A 25,140-nucleotide genomic window follows, 5' to 3' on the forward strand; every position below is an offset into this window, starting at 1 on the left:
TACACCAAAAGCCTATGGAATATTCCAATACCACTAAAGGGAGAATTTTTTGCAATGCTAACAAATGATCCCAAAAGAATAGCCCACAAAATATTCGTTACAAAGGCATACTAAGGGAGGTAACATATAAAGCAAACGGGTCAGCATCAAACTAGGGTTTATTAGTACCCCACAGGTGAAAGCATATACTAAAAAAAAAAGTATCCCCAAATCAACAAAAGAAATTCTCGAGCAGCACCTACCCTCGCTAGAAGGATTAGGAAGGATGAAAAACTCCCAACTTAAAATTAGAAAACATGATAACGTTACACTGTTAGCACAACCACCAAGATGGAAATGCTAGAGAATGATATTGAACGAGTGGAAGAACCCACCTCCATGGGTCTCACCATTAGTAGCAGTGCCAAAACCAAACGGAGAAATTAGAATATGTGCCGACCTATGCTTGACAAACAAAACAGTGAAATGCACTCGCTATCAAATACCAACAGTTGAACAGCTACTGAGTGAAATCAGTAACGCAAACATTTTCTCAAAAAACGATCTAAACTCCAACTATCACCAAATAGAACTGGATCCAGAGTCTAAGGACATCACTACCTTTTCATGCAAATCCCGGATTTACAGGTACAAGGTGCTGGTTATGGGCATTACATCTGCAGCCGAAAAAGGTCAGTGATTGCTTCAACAAATACTTCAGAAAATCCCAAACTGCTGCAATGGGACCGATGACATTCTAATCTGAGCAAAGACACAAAAGAACATAACAAGACCCTAGATATGGTGTTGCGAACATTAAGAGGAAACAACCTTACAGTCACACAGCACAAGAGCATATTCCATAGTGAAGAAATCGAGTTCCATGGGTTTATCGTGTCCAATACGGGGGATCAAATCAACTGACTCTAAAATAAAAGCAATAAATAATTTAAAAAAAGCCTGAAAATGTCCAAGATATACACAGCTTCTTGTGTTTAATAAATTACTCCAGAAAGTTTATTTGACTGGCTACACTTAGTGAACCATTAAAAAGGTTGACGCAGGCAAACACGGAATGGCAACGGATGGAGGAAGAAGAACCTTGCTTTTTTAAGCTGAAGAATACAATAATTCAAAGCAAACCGCACTTGCATTTTGATCCCAAACTAGAAACATCAGTCTTAGTGGATGCCAGTTCCATAAGACTAGGAGTAATACTCTCCTAAAATAAACAGGGTATACTCGCTCCCATCAGCTACGTGTCAAGAACTCTAACGGAAGGTGAACGCTGTTACTGCCAACTAGAAAAAGAAGCCCTAGCAATCGTATGGGCTTGTGAAAAATTCCATTTTTACCTCTATTGAAAAAATTTTCTTATAATGACTATTTTAACGACCATTTTCAATCTCAAGGGTAACCCTTCCATGCAAATTTTGTGCTGGATCCTATGCTTGCAACAATACAATTATACCATAAAACATTAATGGTAGGAATAACCCAGCAGATATACTCTCTCAGCAATGAAGTATCAAACAGCAGTCTCACCCGAAGAAGAGATTGCTGAAGCGTTTATCAACACTATTGTGGCAAATAGCATCCCTAAATCTATTACTTCATCAGAAATAATGGAGGAATCTCAACAGGATCCAACTATCAATGGAAGCAGTGGAAAAGGCGATACAACAAAACAACTGAAAGAGCAAGTTAGCAGAACCCTATAAACGTGAAGAATAAATTGACAACCAAACAGGGTATAGTTTTGGTGGAGCCAGAATCATTATCCACAAAAACCTCCAGAAGCGAATCTTGAAGTTGGCACATGAAACACATTTGGGTATAATGGAAACAAAAACGCTGCTTAGAACTAAAGTATGGTGGCCTAATATAGACAAAGACATAGAGGTCACCATAAGGTGATGTTTCCATGCACAACCTTAGACCCTAAGAGCTGTCCAGTTCATATAGCCGAAATGAAAGGCCCCTGGAAAGTTCTCTACGTTGACATATGGACCTTTCCCCAGCGTGGATTACATAATTGGAATGATGGACGCAGGCTCAAGATCGCCTGAAGCATTTTTTTTTACAAAATCCACCAGATCCAGTATAATTGTATCGACAATCTAAAACTGTTTCTATACACATGGCATCCTTGCAACAATTGTTTCAGTTAATGGTTCGCATTTCGTATCCTCTGAATTTAAGCAATTCTGTAAAGAATGGGATAACCAACACCAAAAGATAACACCTTATCCCCAAACTAACGGGAAAATTGAGCAGTTCTTTGGAACCATGTTGAAAGCTATGAATACGAGAGGAAAGGAATGGAGAAAATGTCTAGGAGATTTCCTGATGTATTACCAAAATAGTCCCCATGCCATGATGAGGGAAACACCTGCAAAGCTCCTCTTGGGTGGGGAAGTGTACATCAACCAGGACTGCAAAAGAGGCCTGAAAGGTAGGCTTGGAGAACAAACAAAACATCACATAAGAAAACCCCGGATATATGCAAGCAGCAGTTAAGAGGATGAAGAAAGCAATCTGAAAACAAAGGAAGAGGCAGATGTGATGCCGAATATAACATTATGAGCAGGAGTATAAAAGTTGCCATTGACGAAATGTTGCATCCCTCTGCCTGTTCTACAAGTACTTTAACGGTGCTTGCTCTGACGAACTGCAAGCACTTGTACCCCCTTGACATAAATACCCCCAACAAACCTGACAAGCAGCTAAATCCCACCCCTTCACAGTAAGAAGAGAGCCTTCTACTCTAGTTTCTTCCCCAGAACTGCTAGACTTTGGAATTCCCTTCCGGGTTTCTGCTTCCCCAACTGTACTGACATGCAGATGTTCAAGTGTAACGTGAACCAACATCTTGCTTCCCAACTCCCTACATAGTATCCCTGTAGCTTATGTCCATAATAGTAGCCCCCCTACATCAAAGTGCCAACATGCCTTGTTTGGGGTGAAAATGTAATAAAAAAAAAAAAAAAAAAACAAAAAAAACAATCACTTGCAAATGCAACCGTTTTTCACTTGCAACATAAAGCTTTAAACATTCTCTATACATTAGCAAAAAGGACTTTTTTAGAACTAAAGCCCAATATACCCATGCGCGTACACAAATGAGGATGCTAAGCACGATGACTCATTTTTGATTAGTAATTTATTCATGAACAAAGGTCTATTGTTAGAGACATCATCATCATCAACTTGGGTATTTAAGGTGATGTGAGTGTCCCAGTCTGCAAGAAGGCAATACCAGACAGCAGCTCACATCTGCTTTGCGTGTGGCCAAATCCAAACAATTGATATCAATCACTATGCACTCAAGCAGGGGCCTTTGTTGATCTCCAGCACATTCTCATGTCTTTAGTATCCATGCATGTGATTTAGTTTATGCAGGTGGTAACGCCCTTATATGGGCAAACCACTCGAGACATCAAGTTTGTAATATATCCAAAACTCTAACACCAATACAAACCTCCTGATGAAGCATGGCTGAAGGAATTCTTTCGTTTGCTGCTGCTGCTGCAGCACATCCACTCGGGCATGCCATTTTCAATCAGATACATTCAATCAATTACATCAGAGCTATTGCAAATTAGAAGCATTTGGGGTCCACGCCACACTAAGACACGAAGATTAAAAATAAATATTCTTCCATTTTGAATTTCATTTGATAAATTGAAATAATAACAGCCGCAGTATTTTAAAATACCAAATAAAAAAAAAATTATTTTAGATACCTTCCATTCAATACAATAAATACGTTAGGTAAATATTACAGAAAATATTATAAAGGTTTAAAGACGTGTCACAATTTTTTTATTACAAATAAATACACCCACCTACATTTTACAAATAGATGCATCCACCTACATTTTATAAATAAATACACCCACCTACATTTTACAAATAAATACACCCACCTACATTTTACAAAAAATATACATTTATTTAAATTTTAATTATCGACACATAAAAGAATCTTTGCTAGAAAAACAGTTTTTCTTTTTTCTTGTGACATGTTCCTACTTAACTGCAGTAAGTATTTTTCCCCACTTTGAATACATTGAAGTGGATATATTTAAAGCATGAAATAGAATGGAGGTGGAAGGACCCGAATACTCAATGTTTCGCTCGATTTATGTGGGCTTTTTCAAGAGGGATGGTCACTGACGAGAGAGTCAAAGGATTTGGGGCTATATATAATGATGATAAAAACTCCCTTCGTAATCTCATTTCATATTATTTACTTAATCTATCACAGTTATATTCCCAAACGCAATCATTTAAATCTCTACGATATTTTAGCCCAATTAATTTTCTCGTCCCAGTTTATCAATTTATTTACTTTATTACTTTTCATTTTTAGACGTAATCCACTACGCTAGTTTACTCTAATTTATTTTCTCTCATCATAAAATGTATATATGTATATAGACATCTAATTTACATAAGGAAAACACGCTGCTCTCCCCCATCATTATATATAGCCCCAAATCCTTTGACTCTTGTCAGTGACCATCCCTCTTGAAAAAGCCTGCATAAATCAGGCGAAACATTGAGTATTCAGGTCCTTCCACCTCCATTCTATTTCATATCGTTGAATTTAATCCAGCTCAACAATCATATATATATATATATATATATATATAGATATATATAGATATAGAGAGAGAGAGAGAGTAACTGATCTTTATAATTTTAAAATTTCAATGCATTCTAACAGTGATAGGATGATTCTAATATTTTTCTGATATTGATATAATTATCGATTCTAAATTTACAAATCCAATACAATTATCAATTCCGATTTTAACACACCTAATTTCCTAAAAAAGTAGAAATTCTTTTTTTCAGTGGTATGATAGTTTAGCAGAGAATCCTCAACCACTTTTAAATGTAGACATAATTTTAATTCATACAAACTTCTTAAAATTTTCCTATTATGTATTGTATCAAAGATTTTGATAAACTCATTGTGAGAAATTTATCTTACATATTTTGCTTGCGTCGTTTTTCCTATTCATCCATTCTTGTTATTTTTTGAACATAACATTTAATGGTTTAGATTACAAAAGTGCTCAGTATTCTAATAATAGAAAAAAAAGCAGAATAGTCTGAGAATGATGCAGAATAAATATTGAACAACAAGAAATGTAAGTTTACCTGATGGTCCATCTGTGAAGTATTTAACGTACAACAAGCAGTAAAAGAGTTCATTGCCGGCACACATCAGGAAGAGGATTATCTGTAAACAAAGTTAGAAACACACAGAGTATTATCGTAAAGATATTTGCAATTTTGTTTGAAATTTAAAATAAATGTTCATGGATGCAGAATTAAAAAAAACAAAACATTTTTTGGTTAATTCCTGTCTTTATCACTAGCCTGGGTGCCTGGCGTTGCCTGTTTGGAGGTGGTTGTTGAGCAAAAAAAAAAAAAAAAAAAAAAAAAAAAAAAGTGGCAGTAGGCAGGCAGGCTCGAACCCGTACTGTGAAGGAGGAAAAGAACATGAAAAAAAATGACGAGTTTACTGTTGCATCCATCGTCAAACTAGAAGTGACGTAGGTTTAAGTTAAGGCTAGTCGATCGAAAAGGGGGGATGACTTTCGAAAATATCGGCGAAAAAAGCGATCCTTCCTGTAGAAAAGTGCCCAGTTGAGGATGAAGGAATTAATGTTTTGGGCCAATTTTTCGATATTTGTCGTCCGAAGCGTTGAACTTCAAAATGATACCAATCTCGTGAAAATCCATCGCCTCTGTCAAAAGTTTTAGGCAAACATACATACATACATACATACATACATACACTTAAACAGATAGTTGAGATTTATATAATAGATTACATCACTATAAAAATGCTCTGAATTTTTGTATTCCAATTTTGCTGTGGGTACACTCCAATAATTGTAAAATACTAGTCATACCCCCCCCCCCCCCGTTCAAAAAATTCATAAGCTGTGAAATATTTTAAGATATTCATCTTGCATAAATAAAAATATCTATATTATTATTATTATTATTATTATTATTATAAAATACTAAATGTTTTTGTGATCTGTTATGTCACAATCAAATCAAAGCAAATTTATTTGTAAAAAAAACAAAAACTGTAAAGTGCAACAGGCCATGTAAAGAAACAAAATGATGTTATTTTCAATGTTCGTCTAATGGTCACTTTAAACCTGGATATGGGAGTCATCTTTATGACATCCTCTGGCAGGTTGTTCCATGGAGCAAAAATACAAACAGAGAATACTGCCTTTCGCAATCTATATGTGCGTGTGCACGTTTTTCTAATATCAAACACTAAATAATAAGTATTTGAACAAATGGTATTTTATTTAAAACTTAATTCTTGCACAGAAAAAAAAAAAAAGCATGCATTTCATTGTTTCACTAGCAGGCTACCCGGCATTGCTCAATCGTAAAATATGCTTAAATATGATATTTTGATTAATGCAGATTTTGTATTCATTATTATATTATATTGGATCCAATAAATAATGATTTAAAAAGTTAAAAAAAAAAAAAAAAAAATGACTTGTGCACCACCACAGAGAATTGAAACCAAAATGCTTAGCTTATGATTTACTTTTTCCTTTGATGTTAATGCCTGAGCTATGAAGACATGTTTGCTGCAAGGCTAAAAATTAAGACGTGAATAATAGCTATTATGTTATGCATTTGTATTTATTATGCTGCGTTCGACCTTCATGTGGCAAATTACATTTTTTTTTTCACACTTTTGCACCGATTTTCCCTGGCTAAAACCCAAATATAAAGTTCCGCATGGGTTCAAATACCTTATATATTAAGTTTCATGTATGTAGACCAAAAACTGACAGTTTGGTAGGCAAAATTTTTAAACACATATACGTATACATAAATAAATATGTAAAAAGGTTTGTGTTTACTATAAGTTTTTTTACACAAATATTACACAAGTATAAATCATGTAGAATATCTGCATGAATATAATTACACGTAATAGTTAACTAAAGGTGATCATTCCATAAGAAAACCGAAAAAACTAATAGGAATTAATTAAAATGAATGTTTAAAAGAATATGCAAATTAGCTAGATCTTTTGCAGATGAATGCAATTCAACGACCTATGTATAACAAAGTTATATTTTCTTTTTAAATAAATAGAAAAAGTTTTTAATATGAATATCAATACACAAAAACCCCTAAATTTACAGGAGTATAGATTTTTATTTACTTTAGTTAGCACCATTTAGAAAAAAAATTAGACCTTGTGAACTATTACGTTATAATGAAATTGTATTGTTTGAAAAAATTGCATATGAAACAAACAGGGAGGCAGGTCTAATGGACACTTTTCATCTGAAGCCATAGTGTACTACTTCCACTAATAATAATACCAATAATACTATCAATAATGATAATACTTCCACTACTACTACTTCTACTACTACCACTAATAATAATAATAATAATAATAATAATACTTCTACTACTACTACTAATAATAATAATAATACTACTACTAATAATACTTCTACTACTACTACTACTAATAATACTACTACTAATACTTCTACTACTACTACTACTAATAATAATAATACTTCTACTACTACTACTAATAATAATACTACTACTACTAATACTAATAATAATAATACTTCTACTACTACTACTAATAATAATACTTCTACTACTACTACTAATAATAATAATACTTCTACTACTACTACTACTACTACTACTAATAATAATAATAATAATAAATGATGATGATACTGTAATTGGTTCATGAAGTAACCAAATGTAGAAAATTGGTTCACAAAAATCCTTAACTTTAAAATATTGTATCTTTTGTACTGGTGTGTAGTCCAATATAGACCAAACAGAAGATCACCTTGTATCCAACTTTGCCCTCTTGGAGAGGAAAGTAAAAACGGAAACATGACTTATACTCATAAAACTATCACATATTAAGTAAAACGAAAAACGAAAATAATGAAAAAAAATTACTTGTTTGTTAACTAGTCTGAGAGACCAGAGATAACACCTGGCCAGAAGTAATAATATCTGGCTGCTTGACACAGAAACACCCACCTATCAAAGGCGGAATCTTGGAAGGGGAATGAATGATAACTTAATGTGCATAAATAGCAACATCACTAAATAAACATAATATCTCGTTGTTCAACATGAGACACTTATACAGGACACGTGTGGATGCAACAAATGAAATACATCTGTTTATTAGATAAGCAAAACATGACTAAAAGCCATTTCATATGTAGCCCAATGACTGCTTTCATGGTTGCATTATGATGAAAAACTCAGTTGAGCAAGGTGCGCGCAGGCGTGTGTGTCTCACCGGTCTATAGTGTACCATAGATCCTCAAACATTGTCCATTATTAGCCATCTGTTCATGTCAGCTGCGAGATTATTTTCAACTTGATTGGGTCTCGTCAATCTACATGACCTTTTTCAGGGCACCTCTGAGCTGTTAATCACCGTCAACTGTTCCAAACTAAAAACTATTCATAAACTAACTTTGACTCATAAATTTATTGAATCAAAATCAGAAATCTTATGTCCAATCTTTTATCTAAAAGTGACCAATAAGTGGGAAATGACTCATCTTTTCGGCCACACTAAGCTGACCACCACTTCATATCTACTGTGCCTTGGCAAATTATTTTTAACAATTGTTATGGCTTTTTTGGGGGTTTTTACTTCTGACAACTTTTTTTTATGGATCACTTCCTAACGCTTTGGAGGTTGGAGAGATGTCCATACTATTACACATATGGCTACATTAAGTGTGTAGGTGAAATCTTGGAATGAGTGCTGCAGTTGTGTGGGTTTTCGAAACGGTTATATGAATTGGTTCAAATTAGTAACAAGAGAAAGTGTCTGGCTCGCAAATTCAAAAGATCAACTTGAATCAACTCCTGAGCACCTTCCACCCATTCTGACTCTTCTTATTTGCTGTAATCAGATAATAGAAATAGACATTTGCATTTGTATAAATAAATGTTTGTTGTCATTCTTTTCAGCACAGCAGCAACAGAACACAAATAACTTGTCTGTTATGGTATGGTACATTAAGATTCTAATTATTTTCATGCATATAGAAAAATAAAACAACCCATAAAACTGGACTTTAAAAAGAAGTGAATGAGTGGAATAGGATGATGTACATTATTAAAAGAGTGATGGAAAAAAGAAGAGGGAGAGAGAAAGAGAGACGGTGACCTAATTTAGAATTGTACATCAGTTTTTATGAAAGAATTTTGAACTTACTTTATTGTGGTAATAGTGACGCAAAATTGGATTGGCACTCAAATCCAAGATTTTATGACTCCCAGAACCTTTCATGAGAGAGCTGAAAGAAAAAGTAATAGGAAAAAATACAATAAATTATTGGTCTACTTTGCATGCTTTCCTCATCCAATGTACATTTAAAGCCAATAATAAATCGTCTGACCCTGAGGATTATGTACATCAAAACAATATAGGAACTTAACATGCTCTCTGTCATGGCATTCATCGACTTTCAATCTAAACACTGAGCCATGGATTCGGGGAAAATCAAGAGAAAGGGAAATAACTCACCTTTTTAAATCTCTACATGAGAAATTCAGTTTAGTTTTTATATTTTCTTTATTCAGCAAATACACAAGAGAAACTTTGATAAAACCTGTACAGACGACTACTTCAATATATATATATATATATATATATATATATATATATATATATATATATATATATATATAAGATCAAAACTCTCTGTCTGTCCGTTTTACACATTTCCCTAACCTAAAACCTATAAGAATTATAAATCAACATACCCTGAAGATAGTTTATAATGGAAATAAAGATGAAATTCACATGGTCCAGATTGTGACATTGATCGATTTTAAATTCAAACAATGAATTGTGATGTTAAGACCAATCAAAAGTAAGAGTAGATAAATCTTTCTTTTAAACTGATTAAAACCAAAACCTGATTTTGATCAAATTGATCTTGTCAAATTGAAACTGCACGCTTTTTGTTAATGTAAAAACATTAGTAAATCTACATATAAGCTTTTTACATGCAGTGAATATTAAATGTTATAATGGAAAAAATGTTGATATGAGAGCAAGTTAATTTGAAAACATCCATTTTTTATTGGTTTGAGTTTGACGAAGTGTGCTCTTCAATATCATGATACAGAGTTATGCTAAACTTCTTTCTCTGATGTGGTAAAATAATTGGTGTGCTTAAGTCCAATGAAACATTCTACACATAACTTATGAAAATGGGAGTTCATAATCAAAATCTCATCTTAATCCTATTTCAATTTTTAATGAAAATAAAAATTATAAATACATTATATAACATAAAAACGAATGAGGAAGTTTCTAGAGAATATTAAATTCACAAGTGGTTCCCAATCATATGTATATTCTAGTCATGAAGATGCTAACATTTGTTTTTCATTTCTGAATTTTTTTAGATGAGGATTGATAATTTGCAATATTTGGATTATTCAGACTACTGTTCTCATTTTGAGTGTTATTTTCACATCTCAGATGATGTGACCTTTGACCTACTTCAGATTTATCTTGAAGACAAATAACGTAATGAATAAATAACCAAGTAAAACTCAGTTCTAAGTGACACTTTCTGCGTGGTTCAAGGTTCAATCTAGAGTGTAGATGATACTAAACATACAATTGTGAATTACTGAAGATGTCTACTTGGTAATGGCTGACAGAATGAGACCATACTGCCTCCATGTATTAAATAAAACGGTTCTGTTTGAAATTCCATGTAGATTTCCAAGTTCAACAGAAAAAATTCCTGAGTTTGTAAAGATACATCTAAAGAATGTTGAAGGTTACATCGGCTGAAATGTGAAAATAACACTCAAGATGAGAACAGTAGTCCAGATCATCCAAATAATATAAATCAGTTTTTGCCATTTTGTCATCTTCCCACTTCTAGTAACCTTAAATGGCCACCCATCTGGTACTGACCATACTTAGAGTTGCTTAACACTTCATATGTCATCATGGTTATGACATTACAGATCTAACAAGACTTAATGTTTATTATACTATTAGGCCAAATGGTTATAGTCAGCTAATGTACTTCCTAACTTCCGGCATGTCTATTAACAGAAGTGGTGACAAGGCAAATCAGTTTCTTCACTTTTATTGTTCTTCAGTATTTCTTTTGTGAAACGATTTATTCAAATAAATATAGGAAAAGGACATTATCGAAAAGTATACAATAAAAATTAAAATTATACAGATAAAAAGAACACAATTAGTTTTTATTTGCACTTTTAATAAATTTAAAAAATAAGTTTTTGTTTTATTTGAAGTTTTATAAGAAATATGTTTATGAAATTGTAAAAATAAAAGTTTTTTATTTAAATTTATAGGTACTAGTGCAGAAAGTGACCCGGACGTAAATAATAACGTTATTATTTAAAAAGCCGTTCTTAACATGGGGAGGGGAGGGTGTTTTGTACCTATTCCATACTTCAACCTTACAATTGAATAAAAAAACATCATAAAACTTTAATTAAACTTGGAAATACGATTTAAAAAATAGCACGGATCACTCTCTGCACTAGCACCAATTTATATAATAAATATGTTTATGAAATTATAAAAATAAAATTATTGAAATCAAAATAACAAAATTTCAAACATCATCAAAAAAAAAAAAAAAAAAAAAAATGTATCCAATACATAATATTCCCAAAATAGTTGACTTTGATTCTCCACCACCAAAGAAATCCTTGCAAATGACTATCAAAAAAGACTAATTGTGTTATTATCTGTATAATTTGGTTAATTTAGTAATATCAAATGACATACCGTTTAGTTCTGGACAAGGCACATTCTAAGACATCATCCAATAGTCATATTTTTCAAATCAGTAATTAATAAATTTCTCCTACATCAATATAAAACTTATATGGCTGGATTCAAAATAAAATTATTTTTTTTAAATGGTATTTTAATATTTCCGTTGTGATTTGTGTATTCCAAGAAATTTCAATTTAATTCCGTCTGTTAATGAAACATGCCGCCATGGTGTATCTGCAAGCGGAAGATGACTTTTCAGATGCACAGGTTTCAGGTCTGTTCCTATAAATACTCAACACAGAAGTTCTACCAGTAAATAACGTTTCATATTTTCCAAACAATAAGAGTAAAAAAATATCTTTACTACAGAACTTGAACAAAACATGTGCGACTTTCCAGTTAAAAGTTAAAACATGTTTAAGTTGAGGCTTTTAGTACAAAAGTAAATTTAGAAACTTTGTTCAAATAGTATGTATATTTATTTCTTTGTTACAAAATTTGAAAAGGAGTGGTTAAGAACTTTTTACGTATGCATCGATAGAAACGATGATGAGTGCTGATATTTGATTTTTTTTTTTTTTGAGTGCCTTCCGTCATGAGTGACATGAGATGCCATCATACAAATTCATAACAAAATGTTTACAAAATGTCTAACAACAATGAAGTGTACAGTTTCTATTTTTAATTATTTAGAAAGCATAAGTTTTATGAAAAGAAAAAGAATATTTTGATTAATAATCTATTTTAGCATTGGAAAAAATCTTTTTAAAAAAATTTTCTATTCAAAGAAAAAATTGAATAGAAGAAAGTTTATTTCTATAAGAATAAATGAAAAACACGTTTAAACGGGATAAAAATGTTTAATATAACAAATAAAACGCCCAAAAATGTTATCATTTTTATACATATCTGTATTATATTCTGTCACTATTAATTAATAAATACTAAACATTTCAGTACTTGTACAGTTTAGTTAAGACATTAAAAAATGAAAATATCGAAAAAAGTTTAAATTGTACGTATCCGTTATGGAATGAAGTTCTCTGGAAAAAAATTTCACTTAATTTCATCAAGTTGTTTTTTCTTTACAGCGAAAAAACAATTTGTTATGATACCGAGCAAAATGTTCGATTTTTAGGAAGAAAAGCTAGTATTAAAGATGGGAAGGGTGTCAGCACTTTAACTGGAGTGATCTCCCTTTGTCATTTCTAAAATTCAAACAAATTTTTTTAAAATTCAAGATGTCTGCCTTCAATGCGCTCTCATAAAAACGTGTTTTTCCGCTGTAAAAAGAAAACAAAAAAACTACTTGATGAAATTAAGTAAAATTTTATTTTCAGCGAACTTCGTTCTATAATGGATACATACAATTTAAACTTTCTTTCGATATTTTCATTTTTTCATGTCTTGACTAAACTGTACAAGTACCAACATTTCATTAAAATTGATTGATTTCCTGAATTTTGGCAAATTTTTAAGTGAAGGGGGACTATGCAACTCTAAAACAGAGGCCCTCAAACTTCTGAAACACTTTATTTAGAAACCCATTCTTAGCATGGGGATAAGGTGTTTTGTAACTATTCTGTACTTTCAACTAACAATTTAATAAAAAAAGGATATTGTAAAACTTGAATTTAACTTGATAATAGTATTACAAAAATAGTGCTGTAATCTTGTTTTATTTCATTAAAAAATTGTTTTTTGTTTAATTCAAACGGAGCCACTTTTTTTTATTTAAGAAAAAAAATGCTTTTAAATGAGTTAAAAAAAACACAGACCACTTATCTAGTTAAGTAAGCTTTGTTTTTTATGCTCTTTTCAATGATACTTAATTTGAGTTTATTTGATTTAAAGAAAAAAAGTGGTGTGATATTGCTACTTAATTTTTATTGTATACTTTTCAACAATGTTCTTTTCTTATATTTTATTTCAATAAATCGCTTTACAATAGAAATACTGAAGAACAATAAAAGTGAACTGATTTGTCTTGTCACCACTTCCGGTAGCAGCCACATCAAAAGTTTAGAAGTACCTTAGCTGACTATAACCGGCCAAATCAAGTTTAGAGTTTTAGAAAAGGAGTTGACATTACTCATAGTGGTATAATTATAGAAAAAAAAAAAATTAAAAAAAAAAAAAAGGGGACTGATAAAAAAAACAAAAAAACAAACTAAAAGTAAAAAAAAAAAAACCCTTGTGTTACCTTTGAAGATGAAACCAATGACTGACAATATCTACAGTCATGCTGAATTGGAAGAAAAGCATATATTTGGGGTAAAAATAACAAAGTGCAGCCATCAAACACATTGTCGTAAATCTGTCTATGAGTTGGTCAAGCATTGCACCAAGTTTACTTCCTGGAAAAAAAAGAAAAGGCAAAAGTAAAACAAATCAAAGGAATTTTAGGTATACATATATATATATTTCTTTTCAAGGGAGATAAGGTAAAAAAAACCGATAAAAGTGCTCGATATGTTAATAGAGCGATATATAATTTTTTATTATGGGCTCAATAATAAAAAATTAAAAAATTTATTTATATATATATATATATATATATATATATATATATATAGAGATAGATAGATAGATAGAGGGAGAGAGAGAGAGAGGGGGGGGGGAGAGAGATTATGGAAATTCCATGAATAATTAATAAAAAATAAACCTTAATTTTTATTTTTATGTACTTTTATATTTTATTCAGATTAGGGATAAATTTACTGCTTGTCTTATGAGGCACTCTATTCATAAGTGAGTGCATGCTGGCATGATTCTGAACAATTAAGCTAATTTTAGAGAGAGAGAGAGAGTTACCTACCTTGGTTCAACATTCTGGCTGCATGTCCATCAAATGCATCCAAAAATCCACTCAACAAATACAAAAATGCTGCCAATTTGTAGTTTGTCTGCATGAAGTAGAATGCAGCAAATGCAAATACAACACGTCCATAATCTGAAGAAAAAAAAAATGAATAAGTCTTTGTAGGTACAGACACAGAAGACATACTACAGCATTCTTAAAAAAAAAAAAAACAATAAAACTGCCCCCCCCCCAAGCTTCATCTGTGCCGATTGTTGCAATGAACTACCATTCAAACATTAGCACACAGTCATAGTAAAGGGTTCCGCAGGTCTGTATCAACTCGATGGTGTATTTATAATAATCTCTCGAGATGCCAATGAATTTTCTTTTTTGCTACGTATCAAGGCCTAACAACCATCTGAGAATAAAGATTAATGAGACAGATAGATCGTCAGTTAAGTGATGGAGAATGTTATGAGGAGATTGAAAAATGATGAATCTAATTTGATTATTTATGAAGATAGTGTATGAAAAATATTTGTTGACATGGTACAAAATTTTTTAAATGTTAAACGACATATATTCATATATATATATATATATATATATATATATATATATATATTTATAGTAAGTTATAAAATATATATGGCGATTAAGCTACACTGAATATTCCGCGTTTCATCCACTCTAGGACTCTTCAGGCTTATGCGTGAATTTTGTGGTTGTCTGTCGTTTTTATACACACACCTTCTATTGAGATTTTAGTTAGCCAATCAGCTTTCTAGTATCCACCACGCCCTTCCTACCAGCCAATGAACATGCACTTATCGGACAAAGGCCTATTTGACCTCTGGTTGACCTGTTCCTTTGTGTGTGCTCTATTTAGCTTGGATATCTAGTTTCTTGATCTGTTTTAAATCTAGGTTATGGTTGTTTTTTTATGTTAGTTTATAAATATATACATATGTATACATATATGCACACATATATATAATATATATATATATATATATATATATATATATATACACACATACATATATGTGTGATCGTTTATGTATATTCATGTTTATTTAATTTATTTATTTGTTTATTTTCTATTGTTTTTGTTAGTTTTAAAACTATTTTGTATCGCTATCCTAGAGTAAATTTTATCTTGTGAACACAGTTGTTCGCTATTTCGCTTCTACAGTTTAATAGATGTTGGGGTTCTTTAAAGTACAAGATAGCAAATTTGATTATTTATGAAGATAGTGTATGAAAAATATTTGTTGACATGGTACAAAATTTTTTTAAATGTTAAACGACATATATATAGTAAGTTATAAAATATATATGGCGATTAAGCTACACTGAATATTCCGCGTTTCATCCACTCTAGGACTCTTCAGGCTTATGCGTGAATTTTGTGGCGGTCTGTCGTTTTTATATACACACCTTCTATTGAGATTTTAGTTAGCCAATCAGCTTTCTAGTATCCACCACGCCCTTCCTATCAGCCAATGAACATACACTTATCGGACAAAGGCCTAATTGACCTCTGGTTGACCTGTTTCTTTGTGTGTGCTCTATTTAGCCTGGATATCTAGTTTCTTGATCTGTTTTAAATCTAGGTTATGGTTGCTTTTTTTTTTTTTTTTTTTTTTTTTTTATTCAATTTTCACCCCAAACAAGGCACATTGCCACTTTGAAGCAGGGGCTACTATTAGGGAATTAATGGGTCATTATGAAGGGAGAAGAGTAGAAAGATGTTTGTTAACATTACACTTGAACTTCTGCATATCATTGCAGTTGGGAAAGCAGAATCCCGGAAGGGAGTTCCAAAGACCCGCAGTTCTGGGGAAGAAACTATTGGAGTAAAAGGCTTTCTTGCACCTAGGGATTTCTACTGTAAAGGGATGAGACTTAGTAGCTTGTCGGGTTTGTCAGGGGTAGTTACGTCAGGGAGGTACAAGTGTTTGCAGTTCGTCAGAGCATTCACCATTAAAGTATTTGTAGAACAGGCAGAGGGATGCAACATCTCGTCGATGGAACAGAGGTTGAAGCCTAGATGACAGTTCAGGACCTATCAGGTTGGCGACTCTTTTTTGAACCCTGTCCAGGAGCGAGAGACAAGCAGCAGATGCACCAGCCCAGATGTGACAACAGTACTCCATACATGGGCGAATGGTTGCCTTATAGAGGTATAGGATACTGGCAGGCGTAAGTAGTTTTCTAGCACGGTAGAGGGAGCCAACCTTCCTTGCAGCAGCCTTGGCAATGCTCTCAATGTATCTATTCCAGTTCATATTCCCTGTAAACGTTAGGCCGAGGAGTTTAAAAGAAGTACTTTCAGGCAATGTGTTCTTGGTGGTAGAGAAGGTTTCTTGTAGTTATTGAAGGAAACAAGCTTAGTCTTAGCAGCATTGAATGTGACCAACCATTTTTGTCCCCATTCCACTACGGATTGGAGGTCGTCCTCTAGTGTTTCTGCCATTTCCTTGGATATGTGTTCATTTGTTTTCCCCTCATATCTGTTATAGAGAGTGGTGTCATCGGCAAATATACCCATCTCCGAAACAATATTATCAGGGAGGTCGTTTATGAATATCAGAAATAATAAAGGTCCAAGGATAGACCCCTGAGGTACTCCCGCATTTATGTCATATTGTTTGGATGTATGTCCGTCGAGGACAACTTTGATTTTTCTATTACTTAAGAAGGATTTAATTACATTATGAATTCTTCCAGTGATTCCATATGATCCAATTTTCCTTAGAAGACCATCGTGCCATACCCTGTCAAAAGCCTTAGATATATCAAGGGCCACCGTTCTACCCTCCCATGTTTTATCCAATGAACGGTATATACGTTCAGAAACTACAGTTAAGATATCTGCTGTTGAACGGGCTTGCCTAAATCCATATTGTTTGTCAGTCAGGAGTTTAGCAGCTGTTAGGTGCTGGACTAGGGCTTCATTAACTAAGGACTCAAATATTTTGGCGAAAAGCGGGAGGAGGCTAATGGGGCGATAATTTAGTGGGTCAGTTCTTTCACCAGAATTCTTGAAGACTGGTACCACAGAGGCGGTTTTCCAGCAGTCAAGATTCGTTAAGGCATTTATTGTAAAGTTTGGACAGAACTGGAGCAACCTCGGCAGAGCATTTTTTTAATAGCACAGCCGGGATGAGATCTGGTCCACATGCTTTTGAGGTGTCTAGGTTTTTTATAATAGCATGTACCTGAGAAGGGGTGATTTTCAAATCGTCAAGTGTGGCGTCTGTTCGCAGAGGAAAATCAGGGAGTGAGTGGTGTACCGAGTTCAGTGTGGAGTTTGAGGCAAACCGACTGGCAAGCAGATTAGCCTTGTCAGTTGCCGTGCAAGCAACCTCATGATTGTTTGTTAGTGGGGGAATAATTGACTGTCCATTATTAACTACGCTGTTGTAGATTTTCCAAAAATCCCGGGTTCCTAATTTCTGTGCTTCGATGCGCTTTCTGGTGGTTTCAGAGTAATCTGTCTTATCTGTGTCTATCACTCTCTTACAATTATTTCTAGCTTCTATAAACTTCTGTTTATTTGAGCTGGACTTATGTCGGTTGAATCTGCGGAACGCATGCTGCCTTTGACAAATGGCAGCTGCACAAGCAGAAGTAAACCATTGGGGAGAGTGGGCTTGCTATAGTATTTCCGTGCGGGAACATGTGCTTCAATAGCAGTTTTGAACCATTCAGTTGTCTCATTTGCACACTGTTCCGCTGGAAGAGTAAAGATATTTTGCCATGGGGCATCTCTGATGAGCTCCCTGATGGCTTCCCAATCAGCCTTTTTGTAATACCTCGTTGTTTTGAGAAGTGGGTCTTCAGTTTTAGGGTGAGAATTTAGGCTGATTTCTACCATTATCACAGCATGATCAGCATTCCCGAGTGGGCTGTGGGCATTTGTTGTACAGTCATTGGGAACCGTTGTCAGAAAGAGATCTAGAAGTGAGGCATGTTGATCGTGCTGGTCTGGGAAATGTGTCGGAAATGTAACCAATTGAGATAGGGAATGAGATATAGAGAAGCTATGAGTTGCGCTACCAGCTACGTCTGTGTGATTTGAGAATCCTAGCCAGTTACTGTGGTGGACATTGAAGTCACCAAATACATGTATTTGTGCGCTAGTATCGAGGGAGAGTGCTATATCTATGCTGTCTGAGACTTTGTTTATTAGGGTACAGTCTTGGTTTGAGGGAGAGCGGTAGAGAAAATACAAGTAGCTAATATTGTGTTGCATATTTAGTCATATTTTATGTTAGTTTATATATAAATATATATATGTGTATACATATATGAACACACACACATATATATATATATATATATATATATATATATACATATATACACACATACATATATGTATGATTGTTTATGTATATTCATGTTTATTTAATTTATTTATTTGTTTATTTTCTATTGTTTTTGTTAGTTTTAAAACTATTTTGTATCGCTATCCTAGAGTAAATTTTATCTTGTGAACACAGTTGTTCGCTATTTCGCTTCTACAGTTTAATAGATGTTGGGGTTCTTTAAAGTACAAGATAGCAAATTTTTCATGAAGGCATAATCTACATGGGTCGTCTAGGTCCCTACACGTGGTAGCTTACCTTATTATTTTCCATTCGACTACCGGTGAATGTCTGCTTTCCTTGAGTTCCCAGTATTTATTTGCTAGCGTTGTTTTCATAGTGTTTTTTATTTTTGAACTAGACTTAGGGTTAGTGGTAGGTTAGTCGTTGTCTTTTAACACTTAAGCAACAAACAGACATTTTCTTTTCTTGTGTCGTAAATACCACTTTCAATGGAATAAAATTTTGAAATTAAAAAAAAAAACTTTAAAAGTTTAAGTGCATTAAAAGTATACAGGTCGGTAGATAATTAAATTCTATTGCTTTATTTGTTCTCCACCATTAACTATTCTTTCTACAGATACACAGAAGGCTAACAACCTCAGAGAAGGTGCAAATCATACACTGCTTTGCAGGAGAGTAGAAAATAGACCCTGGGTTTACTTTCAGCAGCCTCGTAACTCACACTTCCTTTATTTTGTCTCTTAGTCTTCATATTCTAGTACTTATTGTTTGTGTTGTAATATTTTTAATTTATAATGGGGTATGCTCCCTAAAAGTTGGGAGATTCTATTTATAAATGGTGCTGATAAGAACTGAAGAATCAAATTGATTCACGTTATGCTATCAACCAATCAGAAACCAGAATTGCTCCATAAAAATTAAATCTTTTAGCATTCTAACATGAGAAGGAACTTTTGCTCTTTTGTGGCAAAATTATAAAGTCCAGAACCTGTACAGAATAGTGACCCATCTCCAGGACTTGTATAGAATAACTACCTTCCAATTCAAGAGTTAGTTTTTTTGACCTTGAAATAGTATATTTTTAAGCTCCTTAGATCAAGTGGTTTCATGCCTTGACTGAAGCAATTTCTATTAAAAAAAAAAATAAATAAAAAAGATGGATTGTCTATTCCAAAGATCTGGTTTCTGTTAAGAGAAAGGGGAGGGGTTAAAAAGGAAGAGTTGAAAGAGTAGTTGAGGGTTGCAGGAAGTAGTAAGAAAAAAGGGATTATATAATAATATAGGGTGTGTGTGTGTGTGAAAACAGTAGGGCGGAGAGAAATGGAAGCTGAGTGAACACGGTTGTCATGATTACCGATTATATATATATAACTACTTCGTTTATTCACATAAATTCAATATACGAAAGTATAGATTTATGCGCAAACTTTAAGTATTTACTTCAAAAGTGCTCAATACGTAGGTAGAGCTAGTTAGTAATTTATAAAATATATATGGCGATTAAGCTACACTGAATATTTATAAATTACTAACTAGCTCTACCTACGTATTGAGCACTTTTGAAGTAAATACTTAAAGTTTGCGCATAAATCTATACTTTCGTATATTGAATTTATGTGAATAAACGAAGTAGTTAACCACTAACCTAGTTCTAAAACAGATCCTTTGTTTGATAAAATGCATGCCCATTGGCTGGTAGGAAAGGGTGCGGTGGATAATAGAAAGCTGATTGGCCGACTAGAAATCCTCAACATATATAAAAACAAGAAGCAACGACAGAATTCGCGCATAAGCTTGACGAATCCTATAGTTGGATGAAACGCAGAATATTCAGTGTAGCTTAATCGCCATATATATTTTATAAATTACTATATATATATATATATATATATATATATATATATAGATAGATAGATAGATAGATAGATAGAGAGAGAGATTAATTCAGTGGCAATTTGAAAAAATTATTGAACATATACATTAAAAGTATACATTTCTTTATAATCATATGTATATCTATATATCTGTAAAAGTGAGAATGTGTGTGTGTGAAGACACTTCTCAACGTATATATATAGGTTGAGAAGTGTCCTCACATACACACATTCTCACTTTTATTGATATATAAATCTTTACAATTCCGTTGAGTATATAGGTTGAGAAGTGTCCTCACATCAACACATTTTCACTTTTTGAGTATGTACTCAATGAATATTTTTTGATCTACGGACTTGAAATTTGGTACATATTCAGACATATGAAAAACTTATAATTGGTTTTCATCCAGAAAAATGGGCTGCTAAGGCATCAAAATTAAAAGATTGGTATGTGAGGGGGGTCATAAGATTTTTATCTGTTAACTGTTTCATGAATGTGCATGCATGAGTCGTTCATGTGAGAGATTCCCTATGTTAAAAGTAAAAGTAGGTTTGAAAACACTTTTTAAAGATCATGGCAAACTGGCCTAATGGTTATCGTACTTGACTTACTGCCTTTAGGTTTCAGTCTTAGCTTGATTTTCTTTATAACTTACAAGATGTGAACTGTTTAGAAAAAATAAAAATACTCGCATGCACATGTCTCAATTTCTTTCCATTTTTTAAAAACTGTTTTTAAAGAATTTGACGTTACGTTTAATACCTATCTGCATTAATTAATTTATTTATGCATATTTTACGACTGGGCAACACCAGGTAGCTTGCTTGTATACAATAAAAATGAAGTCAGATTCTGAATGGCTACTCAATTACAGAAAGTATCACGGTTTTCTTCACAAAAAATATATTAAATTACAATTTCATTGATTTCATATTCTATCCAGCTCAATAAATCTTTCAGTGACAGACACTTCCCGAGATTCATAGATAATTTTCATCGGATCATCGTAGCTGTTGCTTATGCATCGGATAATCAAGAGATAGGACTGTTGAAATATTACAACAATTTTAGCCGCAACATTGAATTAAAGATCTTTTCTTGTCCAGAATATCTTTCTACAAAAGAGTCTAAATTTGAAGACTGTGAGCTTAACCAGTGTACACACTGCATTTGTATTTTTCATATCAAATTCAAAATAATAAATAAGGGTGCTTTTAAAATGATGAATATTTTGTGAATATCAGAATACTTTCAATAATAAATAGGTTGTTATTAATATGTTAAAAAGATTGTAACTTATTACCATAATGTGCTCAGAACTTGTTTGAAATCCAATCATGTTTTAATTGAATGAATCTATTTTATGATTTAAATTTTTTAACTTTTTAGTAAATCTCAAACATTAATCTAGCATATACAGTTGTATTGTTAGATTTTTAAAGTTAGACCCAAATAACATATAAATTGACAACACAAACTTTGCTTTTAACAAGCAATTTTTCATTTGTTTCTATTGTATTGTGTTATTGGCAACATAACATATTTTGCTACAATCCTTTTGGCCAAGATCAAAGTGTAGTATCTGTTCTTCAGATGCGGCACTTCCATTTCTTGTTCTCTTTCAGCGGAGGAGAAATCCTTCACGACTGAGACAATTTTTATTTTTGTACCTTTTCTCCATGTTAAAAAACGACCCTGGTGTCTAACTGTCCCGTGGGGAGGCATTGTAAATAGGTACAATTTATTTTTGAAATTACTTAATCCAACCAAGATGGCTGGACATATTAAACATTGTTAAATAATCACCTAAAAAATAAAAATCAGCATGGGAGATAACTGATAACTAAAGAATATGGGGTGGTCAACCTGAGGTGCAAACAGAAAATAATTAAAAACTAAAACGATTTCACTTCATTCTGACGAATGCTGTGTAAGCATGATTAGTGCGTTATATTTCCATTTACTTATAGATATCAATCTAAAAGTGCCAGTCTTCATTTTTCACACTTTTTTTTTCTTATCCAAGGATTTTCATGACGAATGATCTATTTTCTTTTGTATATACATACAATTTCTTACAGAGCAATGTTGTGATTTGGTTGGCAAAAACAGGCACATCCAAACTCGTGTAGAAACACACAAGTCAATTTGAACACATGAGTGAATGCACACAACTGTGTGTGTATGGGGGGGGGCAGGAAAATACAATACAGCTTAAGTTGAGACTTCGAAGTAGAGAGGTGTGGCACTTCTCTTCACCTCTCATCAATGTTAATGTGGGGCGAAAATTGACTGAAGACCAACTTTAACTAAATTATCATCCTAATACACACATGCCAATCCAACTTAGATTATCTATATATATCGTGAAAGTGTCTGTGTGTGTGTGTGTGTGTGTGTGTGTGTGTGTACACTTCCCTACGCAATAACTGTCAATTTTAAGTCTACAGACTCGAAATTTGATATACAGGGTACCGAGATTTGGGAAAATTGATGTGATTGGTTTTCGGCCAGAAATTTGGCGATTAAGGGGTCAAAGTTCAACAATTTGACCTTTGAGAACTCTACCAAACTCCTCCGACAATTTTGGGTCTAAACACTTGAAATTTTAGATATACATTCCTTGGACATGGATCTAACTTAATAACTTTATTTGAGCCCAAAACAATAAATTTTAAGGGGTCAAAGTTAAAAAAAATTTACCGCTTTTTTTTTTTTTTTTTTGTTCAACATACACCTCCAAATACCCGGGCAACGCCGGGCACCCATGCTAGTATCTTTAGGTTTCTGTATTCCGACGTTCCAGTTAAATAAAGATTGCTTTATATTATTGTAGAGAAGACATTGGAATTTTATTTCAGACTCTGGTGAATATTTTCTTATTCAATTCAAGTCAGATACATAGAAATATAGCTGAATCAGCAAAATTACTATTTTTCCATTTCAATAATTAACCAATGAACGAATTAACAAACTAATTAACCAGTTTTTCACTCATGGGTTGTTGGAAGTTGATGCTTGGAATAAAATTAGCGAGTTGTGTTAAAGGAAATGCATTTATATTATCAAAAGGATCAGAATCTTTTAGTGGCATTTCAAACTTTAAACTTAATAATGCTAACCAGCAGAACCTGTCGAAATTCCACGGCAAAAATGAGTAAATATGAAATTCTCTTCAATTTCAACTTGCGATTTTTGGGTTTATTTTGATTAAATTTAAATATAAACAAATTTTTGGGGGGTTATTTTGATTAAATTTAAACAAAATTTTTGGGTTTATTTTGATTAAATTTAAATATAAACAAATTTTTGGGGGGTTATTTTGATTAAATTTAAACAAAATTTTTGGGTTTATTTTGATTAAATTTAAATATAAACAAATTTTTTTTTTGGGGGGGGGGCTATTTTGATTAAATTTAAACAAAATTTTTGGGTTTATTTTGATTAAATTTAAATATAAACAAATTTTTTGGGGGGGGGCTATTTTGATTAAATTTAAACAAAATTTTTGGGTTTATTTTGATTAAATTTAAATATAAACAAAATTTAATCTTTTCTCTTTATAAATATACAATTCTCTCTCATTAACAGCAATTTTGTTTCTTTTTCTACTTCAAGTTATTTTCAGTGACAGGTGATTTATTTTTTATGTTGATGTCTTTTTTATAACTTTATATAATGCATATAGTTTCTATGCATATAAAAATGGTCTGATCTTAAAAAATGGGCCATTTATCAATATAACGTGCTTAAACTTTTTTAAGTTGCCTTTCATTAAAATGTCAGTTGAATGGAATTTTTGTTTGATTGTTTTTATATAGTCCAAATCTGATTTTTTTAAAATTGATTTACTATTAAAAGAAAAATCTAGCTTGATCTCTACCGTGCTATATTAAGAAGATTCAATGTGTTAGCTGTTGAAATAAATCTTATATGAACAGTTTAAAGAACTTGACCTTTATTCCTGGTCTGAAATTGAACACGTACATCAAGTCTGTTGCCAAGGTCACTGGAAAAATGGTAAGATCCTTCTACTGCTCCAGAAGATATCTCACTACTGATGCAATTCTCCATCTATATAAAAGCCAGGTACATCCAAGGATGGAGTACTGCTGCCACATATAGGCAGGAGCTGCTAAAAACAGCCTATCCTGCCTTGACAGAGTACAAAATAGACTTTGTGACTTAGTGGGGGGGAGGGGCCTTTTCTCCCACAGAAGAGACGTTGCGAGCCTGTCTTTGTTTTGTCGTTACTTCCATGGCAAGTGCTTATCTGA

General features: G+C 32.8%; 1 protein-coding gene across 1 annotated transcript in view; it reads right to left on the minus strand.

The window, feature by feature from the left end:
* The window catches only part of LOC145268159 (CDP-diacylglycerol--inositol 3-phosphatidyltransferase-like), a 67,036-nt gene that overhangs the window by 9,405 nt on the left and 32,491 nt on the right, over positions 1–25,140 (minus strand). The window contains exons 2-5 of the mRNA XM_080123358.1: positions 14,661–14,795; positions 14,046–14,199; positions 9,275–9,356; positions 5,152–5,233 (exon numbers count right to left, since the gene is read on the minus strand). Coding sequence (XP_079979484.1) covers positions 5,152–5,233; positions 9,275–9,356; positions 14,046–14,199; positions 14,661–14,795 — 453 coding nt within the window. The remainder of the gene's footprint in view (positions 1–5,151; positions 5,234–9,274; positions 9,357–14,045; positions 14,200–14,660; positions 14,796–25,140) is intronic.

Source organism: Euprymna scolopes, chromosome 43, assembly GCF_053919585.1.
Source record: "Euprymna scolopes isolate OS-2025 chromosome 43, ASM5391958v1, whole genome shotgun sequence".
Taxonomy (NCBI): Eukaryota; Metazoa; Mollusca; class Cephalopoda; order Sepiida; family Sepiolidae; genus Euprymna; species Euprymna scolopes.